Source organism: Gekko japonicus, unplaced genomic scaffold, assembly GCF_001447785.1.
Source record: "Gekko japonicus isolate JY-2015 unplaced genomic scaffold, Gekko_japonicus_V1.1 scaffold805, whole genome shotgun sequence".
Taxonomy (NCBI): domain Eukaryota; kingdom Metazoa; phylum Chordata; class Lepidosauria; order Squamata; family Gekkonidae; genus Gekko; species Gekko japonicus.
In genome coordinates this window covers 453,292-463,171 of record NW_015173146.1, presented here as the reverse complement: position 1 = coordinate 463,171, position 9,880 = coordinate 453,292, and the positions used below count along the sequence as shown (strand labels likewise).

Sequence of the window (9,880 nt, the reverse complement as noted above, 5' to 3'; positions counted from 1 at the left end):
CTTGAAAAAGAGCAGTTTCTGTCAGAGCTCTCTCAGCCCCGCCTACCTCACAGGGTGTCTCTGAGACTCCGAGTGAAGGGCGGGGTATAAATCCAATCTCTTCTTCTTCTTCTTCTCTCTCTCTGCAGTCCCCAGTGTTTAAAAAAGTACTGGGAAAGAATATATTAGATAAGAAGAAGAAGAGATTGGATTGATGCCCCGCCCTTCACTACCCAGAGGAGTCTCAGAGCGGCTGACAAACTCCTTTCCCTTCCCCTCCCCGCAACAGACACCCTGTGAGGTAGGTGGGGCTGAGAGAGCTCTGACAGAAACTGCTCTTTTTCAAGGACAGCTCTTATCAGAACTACGGCTTGCCCAAGGTCATCCAGCAGCTGCAAGTGGAGGAGAGGGGAATCAAACCCAGTTCTCCCAGATTAGAGTCCGCGCACTTAACCACTACACCAAACTGGCTCTCCTACACCAAACTGGGGCAGTCTTCGGGTTGCCGTCCTCCTGGTGAGGCCTGGAGATTTCCCGTAATTACCACTGATCTCCAGACGACAGAGATCACTTCCGCAGGAGGAAATGGCTGCTGTGGGGGGGGGGATGGGACGCTATGGGGTCCCACCCCTCCAAGGCCCCTCCCCTCCCCAAATTCTACCCTTTCCAGGCTCCCTCCCCCAAATCTTCAGGAATTTATCCACCTGGAGTTGGCAAGCCTAGGTAAACTGCATTTGTCTGATATTCTCAGATTTGGCAGTTGTGAAAAAGCACAGGATTATGGCCTGTTGAAAAGTTGGCAATGTTACGAGCTCTCACCAGTACTGGGGGCCCAGTGTTCCCTCTAAGCTGAGTCAGTGTGAGCAAGCTCACAGGTTTTTTTTAGCCTCTGGCTCGCACACATTTTTGTCTCAGGTCAGGAAGGATTGGCTCCAGAGCAAACTCATTGACGCAGCAGCCAAATCGCTCGCTCACAACTTTCATGCCAGTAGCGCACAAAGTAGAATCCTTGCTCACAAGACTCCACAGCTTACAGGGAGCCTTGGTCAGGGGCTTAAAGGTATCGATTTTTACCAGGCAAAAAACCTTACGATCATCTTGAACTTTTATACCACAATATCCTTTGGCTCCCCCTGAAAGGTCAGTTTGGGAAAATAAAATAAATCCAAGTTCTCCAGTAAGAGAGTGAATGCCCAGGGGGCCTTGCCCAGCCATGTGCCACATTTTGTTTTACAGCTTCTCAGAAAGTCGCCAACAGGACGGCAAGCTCCAGTCAGGCCACCTTCCACCAGCTGTATGATTACCTGCTGACCAGCTACAAGAAAGGGGTCCGGCCCGTGAAGGACTGGAGGAGGACCACCAACGTGGCCATCGATATCATGGTCTACGCCATCCTCAGTGTGGTATGTTCCTGGGCCCTGCCCCGAGCCTCGTGGGCCCAACCCTCTCACTGCTCTGTTTAAGTGGGAGTGAGACCACAGACCCAATCCGTCAAGACTGGTAGAAAGCTCTCAGTCAACAGAGAAACTGCAGCTCTTCTGGATTCCCTTGTTTGAAGGCATTAAAGAAATTTGTTGAAAATGTTTAGTGAGCATCATGACAGGATTAGAATTTGTTTTCCGACGGAAGCTGTGTTGGTCTGCAGTACAAGAGCTGGATTTGAGTCCAGTAGCCCCTAAGAGACCAACAACTGGCCCCTGGTATTTTTGGCCACTGTGTGGCAGAGTGTTGGACTGGATGGGCCATTGGCCTGATCCAGCATTGGCTTCTCTTATGTTCTTATGTTTATGTTCTTAAAGATTTCTGGGGTATAAGCTTTCAAAAGTCATGAGAACATAAGAGAAGACACGCTGGATCAGGCCAATGGCCCATCCAGTCCAACACTTTGTGTCACAGAGTGACCAAAACCTAGGTGCCACCAGGAGGTCCACCAGCAGGGCCAGAACTCCAGAAGCCCTCCCACTGTTGCCTCCCCGGCACCAAGAAGACAGAACATCACTGCCCCAGACATAAGAACATAAGAGAAGTCACGCTGGATCAGGCCAATGGCCCATCCAGTCCAACACTTTGTGTCACACAGTGGCCAAAACCCAGGTGCCACCAGGAGGTCCACCAGCAGGGCCAGAACTCCAGATTTCTGACTAAGGGATCTTGGACTCCTGAAAACTGATACCCCTAACATCTTGTTGGTCTCTAAGGTATTACTGGACTTCAGTCTAGCTGGTTTACTGTCAAATCTCCCTCCCCCTGATTTTTGACTGAAGTCTGCTGCCCGCCCCCAAGTCCTCACTGACTTTTTTTCCATTTAAGGTGCCATAATTTGGAACACACATTATCTTTTTTCCTTTGGTGTTCACCTATGATTTTTAGGTGTATACTTAAAACTGAATGCATGAATGTAACACAGAGGTCTTTGGAAACCTGTACCTTCTACAGGTGCGCTCTCTGGAAAGCTGGGCTTGGCCGCTGCTTCCCCTTTGAGTAAACCCAACAGGAAACTTGAGGCTGTTGCTGTGTCATTTTGGCCATATGCCTCCTCATGGGGAGTCAGCCCCGTGTCCATCTGGCCCGGTGTTCCCCATGCTTGCTGCTGGCAACTCTCCAAGGCATTGGGCAGAGAAAGAGCTTTCCTGGTCTTGCTGCTCCAGGAGGTGCCCAGGATGGAGGCATGGCCTTGGGCGCACAGACCCGGTCACAGACATGAAGCTGCCTTCTACCGAATCAGGCCACTGAGCCGTCAACGTCAGTCTTGTCTACTCAGATGGGCAGCAGCTCTCCTGGGTCTCAGGCAGAAGCCTTTCACGTCACCTATTGCCTGGTCCTTGACTGCAGATGCTGGGGATTGAACCTGGGACCTTCTGCATAGCAAGCAGATGCTCTTCCACTGAGCCATGACCCCTTCCTAAATGACATTGCCGCATCCTGAATAAGGCTGTGATCACACACACGAAATAATCCACTTTCAAGGCGCTGTCCAACTGGAATTCACCTTGTGAGCTGGTAAAATCCAGTTGGGAAGTGCACGGAAAGTGGATTCTTTAGTGTGTGTGACTGCAACCTCATTGGCCCATCAAAACTGGTACTGTCTACTCAAACTGGCAGCGGCTCTCCAGGATCCCAGGCAGAGATCTTTCATGTCACCTGCTGCCTGGTTGTTTCAACTGGAGATGCCGGGGTTTGAACCGGTGCTTTCTGCATGCCAAGCAGATGCTCTACCACTGAGCCACGGCCCCCTCCCCTGCTTCCAACCAGGTGGGCAAGCAGGGTAGGCGGCCTTCTGCATCACTAACCTCTTCTCTGTTTTGAATAGGATGAAAAGAACCAAGTTCTGACAACGTACATCTGGTACAGACAGGTAAGGTGGTGTGGTTGCCAGCCAGCGGAGCAGTTGGTCCTCCCTTGCACCAGGGCTGAAGGCAGCATAGTCACATCCCCAGGCTTAGGCTCCAAGCTCTTATGTAAAGGTAAAGGTTCCCTTGTTCGAAAGCCAGTCGAGTCCGACTCTAGGGTTGTGGTGCTCATCTCCGTTTCAAAGCCGAAGAGCCAGCGCTGTCCGAAGACGTTTCCGTGGTCATGTGGCTGGCATGACCAAACACCAAGGTGCACGGAACGCTGTTCCCTTCCCGCCAAAGTGGTACCTATTTATCTACTTGCAATTTCTTGCTTTCGAACTGCTAGGTTGGCAGGAGCTGGAACTAGAGACTGGAGCTCACTCCGTCATGCGGCAACTCGGGTCTCGAACTGCTGAACTACCGACCTTCCACAGCCTGCAGTTCAGCATCTTAATCACTTGAGCCACCGCAGGTCCCAAGCTCTTATGGGTCTTCCCTTAATATTCTGTGCACAGCGTTTGGTGATACCTCTAGTTGGTCCTGGTATCTAGAAAAATGTCTGGGCTCTATATGTTTGCAGGGCTGCAGTCACTGTAATGCTTAGTACACTGTCTCTACTCGGTCCCACTATCTAGAACAGGGGTATCAAACTCATTTGTTATGAGGGCTGGATCTGACATAAATGAGACCTTGTTGGGCCAGGCCTTGTGTGCCATAAAATGTAATGCCAGGTAGCGGAGATATAAACTTTATCAAGGACACAAACACAAAGGGTTTTTCCACTTAAAATAAAAACATGCTTAAAACATTAGCACTCTCTGCAATATTTTCTTTATTTAACAGTGTCTAATAACTGACACCTCTTGCTCTGAATGATTGCATCAAAATGTCTGTGCTGTTGCAATCTTGAGTATGCTGTTCAGCTGTGTATCTGTAAGCTGCAAACCTACGATGATGCAACAGCGGCAGAACTGGAAGCAGCAGCAGAAGACAGCCAGTTCCACTGCGGGCCTGATAGAAGCCCTCCGGGGGCCTCATCCGGCCCCCAGGCTGCATGTTTGACACCCCGATCTAGAACAATGTCTGGGCCCTATATGTTTGCAGGGCTGCAGTCACTGTAATGCTTAGTGCACTGCAAGGCAAGGATTCAATAACCCAGTGGTTTGCAATGTGAGATGTGTGACCATCTACTGCCCAGGTTTGAGAGCCCCCCCACCCCACCGCGTGTCTTCGAGCCTGCCCATAGGCCAAACCCTCTCCCCCCCCGCGCAGTGTTGGACCGATGAGTTTCTGACGTGGAACCCGGAGGACTTCGACAACCTCACCCAGATGTCCATCCGCACCGAAGCCATTTGGGTTCCTGATATCCTGATCAACGAATTGTAAGTGGAGCAAAGCTTCAAGAGCTTTGCTGGGAGGGTTTTTTGGGGAGGGCTGTGGGCCTCACCCCATCCCGCATTGCCTCCGTCTCTTTCCACTTGGTATTCTTGGCCACGCTCCCCGGCTGGCTCCAAACTGGCACCGTCCTCCGTGTGCCGTCTATCGCAGATGGGGAGAAGGCTGAGCAATTGGGCCGGTTCCAGTCGTAGCAAACGATAAACACTCATAATTACCCTTGCTGGTTTGGGCGTGGGATTCAAATATTCCGAGGAATTCTTTGTCGAAGAGAGAGGAACAATGCAGGGGCAGCTGCAGAACCGTCAACCCGTACTTGGGAGAGAGAGGGAAGGGAACGGGGTGGGGGGGAAGAGAGGCATTGTTGTTACAACCGCCCTTCTGTTGCTACCATGAGGAGAAAGTCCTTGTTGGGGAGGGGGGGGACTCTTTCCAGATCCCTTTTCTGAAGCCACTCGACCTCACGGTGGGCCCTCTGGGTCGTATGGGAAGAGAGCGGCCACTTCAGAAGGAAGGAAGGAAAAAATATCAGAGCGATGCGGTTCAAGGAGTGAGAAATGAATCATAGAATCATAGAATGTTAGAGTTGGAAGGGACCTTGCAGGTCATCTAGTCCAACCCCCTGCCCTCTGCAGGAGCACAGCTGAAAGAGAGCCCTACAACATACCTGAAACATAGCCTCCACTTGAAAATGTCCACCAAAGGAGCATCCACCCCCTCCCGAGGCAGACTGTTCCACTGCTCAACCACTCTGACAGTTAGGAAGTTTCTCCTGATATTTAGCCGGTATTGAGGCCCTTGTGATTTCCACCCATTAGATCTAGTCTTGCAATCTGGAGCAAGAGAGAATAGATCTGCTCCATCTTCTACATGACAGCCCTTCAAATGTTTGAAGACTGCAATCATGTCTCCTTGAAGCCTTCTCTTTCCCAGCCTAAACAGACCCAACTCTTTCAGCCTTTCCTCGTAAGACTTGGATTCCAACCCTCTCACGGTCCTGGTTGCCCTCTTCTGGTGGAGAACAAAAGCCGATTTAGGGACTGTCCCCACCGTTATGATGGACCAGAGTGATGTGAGAATGTCTGTCCTGTCCCAGAAGCACCCTTTCTTGCGTTCAGCAAATAATACACGAAGGTCTGTGTGAAGTTACAGAAATGGGGAACTTAAGAACATAAGAGAAGCCAAAGTTGGATCAGGCCAGTGGCCCATCCAGTCCAACACTCTGTGTCACACAGTGTCCAAAAATACCAGGTTCCATCAGGAGGTCCATTAGTGGGGCCCAGACACTAGAAGCACTCCCACTGTTGCCCCCCAGGCACCAAGAAGACAGAGCATCCCTTGTCCCAGACATAAGAACATAAGAGAAGCCAATGTTGGATCAGGCCAATGGCCCATCCAGTCCAACACTCTGTCACTCAGTGGCCAAAAATACCAGGGGCCATCAGGAGGTCCTGCAGTGGGGCCAGGACCCTAGAAGCCCTCCCACTGTTGTCCCCCCCCCCAGCACCAAGAATACAGAGCATCACTTGCCCCAGAATTCCTATCTAGACCTTGTGGCTAATAGCCACTGATGGACTTCTGCTCCATATGCTTATCTATTTCCCTCTTGAAGCCGTCCATGCTTGTAGCCACCGCCACCTCCTGTGTCAGTGAATTCCTTGTGTTAATCACTCTTTGGGTGAAGAAGGACTTCCTTTTATCCTTTCTAACTTCTGTGCCTGGGATCTCAAAGTCGAGCACATAGAGAATTATCGTACAGTTAAACTGTCTATAGGGAAATTCGATATGTTAGAGGAGCTACCTTGACAATGCATTATAAGCCATGGTCATTGGCTTGGGCCCCACAGATGGTTTTTGAGGGTCCGAAGGGATGAGTGTGATTTTTACTTCTTCCTGCCTCTAACTGCAGATCAGCTCTCCCCCATGCGGTGCCTGGGGGCAGGGGGGGGGTCCCCTCCCATGGCACTGATGTTGCCAACCTCCAGATGGTGGCTGGAGATCTCCTGGGATTGCAACTGATCTCCAGGCGACCGAGATCAGTTCCCCCTGGAGGAAACAGCCGCTTTGGAAGGCGGAAGGACTCTATGGCACTGTATCCCCACTGAAGTCCCTCCTTTCCCCAGACCTCCAGGGGTTTCCCAACCTGGATCTGGCAACCCTACACTGCACAGACAACACCACTCTGTTCTCTAAGAAGACCTTCTGTGTTTTTGTGGGGGGGTTTCCATTTACAGTCCCCCTCCCCGTCTGCTTATACAGCAAAGAACGGAGGTCTTCAAGGAAAAAAAGCACTGAGTGCTGAAGCTCTCCCTAGCAGACTGAGCTGGTGTCTGTCCAACCAGCCTACAGGAGGGAAGCTTCCTTCATACACAACTCCCTTTCAGTTGAGAGGTGGTTCGATAACCATGGCAACCAATCAGGGACCGCAGCAGCCATTGGGCCGGAGGTCTGTCCATTTGGCAAAGACGGCAAAGGCAATTGTCCAATGGAATTATGGCTCCCCCTCCCCTCCCAAGTGTGCCCCTGGGGCCATTTTGAAATGCGATTAATATTTCCCTGAAAAATCATAGTTTAGAAAAGAGGTTTTTGCCATAGAAATGTCAAGAATTAAAAAGCAAAATGTGGAGGGACGATGTTGAGGATCATAAGTAGTTGTGCTACAACTAGGGATGGGCACAAACTGGGAAAATACAGTTTTGGTTTTGTCCGTGGCTCATGGCTTGCCCGGTTCATGAACCACAAACTCTCACGAACTTTTAGGGGCTAAAAGAACCAGTTCCATGAGGTTTGTGACTCTATAGAATGGACCCTGAGCAAGCTAGAGACACCAAACTCACAGAGGATCTCCAACCGACTCTCCTCTACCTGCCCTACAAATTTGGTGAGGATTGGATTTACGGTGTATGAGTTGCAGCCCCCCCCTAGGAAGGTGCCCCCAGGAAAGTGCTTTCTGGGGAAATGACCGACTGTTCATGCCCATTCCTAGTTTCAACAGGATGCTGGAATTTCTATTCCAAGGTGCTGAGAAGCTTTTGCAAACTTTCAAAAGGTTCTCACATTTTGAGATTTGGAATTCAGAACTGCCATGTTCCATCACCGGCATCCCTGGGTGTCACTGAAATGACCAAAATCCTGCAGCAGAGTAACTTTCTCTGTCCTTTGCGTGGCAGCGTGGATGTGGGCAAGTCCCCCGACATCCCCTACGTCTACATTCTCCACACGGGAGAGGTGCAGAACCTCAAGCCAGTCCAGGTGGTGACTGCCTGTAGCCTGGACATCTACAACTTCCCCTTCGACGTGCAGAACTGCTCTCTGACCTTCACCAGCTGGCTGCATAACAGTAGGTGGTGGATTGTGTTGGTTTCACCTGGGGAGGTTCTTGCATGTTGCCCATCATGGAGAGAAGGAGTGAGCTCAGGTACCCGGGGTCATCATACCCTGGTCATATTGTAAGGATTCTTCTTTCCAGAAGTAAAATCATCTTGGTTACTCAGAGACGAAGACAAACAAACTACCCTGCATGTGGCAGAATTCCTAGCAGCTGTTGTCAAATGATATGACAGCTTTTGCTGTAAAGGTAAAGGTTTCCCTTGCTCGAAAGCCAGTCGAGTCCGACTCTAGGGTTGCGGTGCTCATCTCCGTTTCAAAGCCAAAGAGCCAGCGCTGTCCGAAGATGTTTCCGTGGTCATGTGGCCGGCAAGACTAAACACCGAGGCGCATGGAACGCTGTTACCTTCCCACCAAAGTGGTCCCTATTTATCTACTTGCAATTTCTTGCTTTTGAACTGCTAGGTTGGCAGGAGCTGGGGACGGAGACGGGAGCTCACTCTGTCATGCAGCACTCGGGCCTTGAACTGCCGAGGTACCGACCTTCTGGTCTGCAGCTTAGCGTCTTAACCCCTGAGCCTTTACATTCTTCCATGTTTTCCTGTGGAACAAGGTTTACTGTGGGATGAGGGTTTGCTGCTTGTGACTTCAGTTGCACAAACAGTAAAGACAAGAAAATAGATTCCCTTTATTGCTTCAGAACTCCCTTCCTGCTCATGGGAGAGGTCGGTCAATGGCTACTTGCTTTGAAAACTCAGTGCAAGCTCTATCTTCAGCGGCTGTCTATCCTTGGATAAAAGGTGCTGCGGACAATCTCCATCTCATTCCGATTGTAAGGGGCAGCTGGGGCCACTGTTGCCGACAGGGATAGCTTGGCACAGTCCTGCATAGATAGTTTTTGTGGTCCTTGTTACTCTTGCAGTGTTATTGGCTTTCATGTTCCCAAGTCCGTAGAAGTCACCCAAAGAGAAAGGGAGCTGTCAAGTCCAATGCTCCCTCTAAGCTGTGGAGTCTCGTGAGCAAAAATCTTACTTTGTGAGCTCCTGGCATTAAAGTTGTGAGCGAGCAATTTGGCTGCTGCATACATTAGCTTGCTCTGGAGCCCTCCTTCCTGGGATTAGACAAGAATGTGTGAGCTGGAGGCTAACAAACTGTGAGCTAGCTCACACTGACTCAGCTTACAGGGAACATTGGTCAAGTCACAACCAACTTACGGTGTCTTCCTCACGGGGGTTTCCGAGGCAAGAGACTTACGGAGGCGGTTTGCCATTGCCTACCTCTGAACAGCCACCCCCGTCTGCTTTGGTGGTCTTCCCATCCAAGGGCTAACCATGGCCGACCTTGCTTAGCTTCCAAGCTCTAGCAAGATCAGGCTAGACCGGACTATCTAAACTGCTGGGAACCGCCAGGCTTAAGAAAAATCTCTGGCTGGATTTCTGCCCAGCCCCCTGATGGTGTTCAGTTAGGACCAGCTGTGACCCAAAGGCGCCAGTCAACCACTCTCAAGGAACGAGCTGTGGCACGAAGAGGGGAGGGGTTTCCAGGAGGAGGCGGGTGACGTCTTTTGCTTCTCTTCTTCCTCTCCTCCGCCCCGCAGTCCGAGACATCAACATCTCTTTGTGGCGCTCCCAAGAGGCCGTGAAAACCGACAAGAGCGTCTTCATGAACCAGGGCGAATGGGAACTTCTGCACGTGCTCAGCCATTTCCGAGAGTTCCGAGTGGAGGACGCCTCCAGTGAGAGTTATGCAGAGATGAAGTTCTTTGTAAGGAACTGTGGAGGGCCTGGTCTCAGGGGGAGGAGTGCGGGGGGGGGGGGAATTGGGACCAAAATTTCAAGGAGAGGCCC

At 50.9% G+C, this 9,880-nt stretch overlaps 1 protein-coding gene across 1 annotated transcript in view; it reads left to right on the top strand.

Annotated features, from left to right (window-relative positions):
* Positions 1-9,880, top strand: part of LOC107119748 (5-hydroxytryptamine receptor 3A-like) — a 29,608-nt gene that overhangs the window by 13,308 nt on the left and 6,420 nt on the right. Inside the window, exons 2-6 of the mRNA XM_015422330.1 lie at positions 1,216-1,382; positions 3,290-3,334; positions 4,584-4,693; positions 7,877-8,046; positions 9,631-9,797. Coding sequence (XP_015277816.1) covers positions 1,216-1,382; positions 3,290-3,334; positions 4,584-4,693; positions 7,877-8,046; positions 9,631-9,797 — 659 coding nt within the window. The remainder of the gene's footprint in view (positions 1-1,215; positions 1,383-3,289; positions 3,335-4,583; positions 4,694-7,876; positions 8,047-9,630; positions 9,798-9,880) is intronic.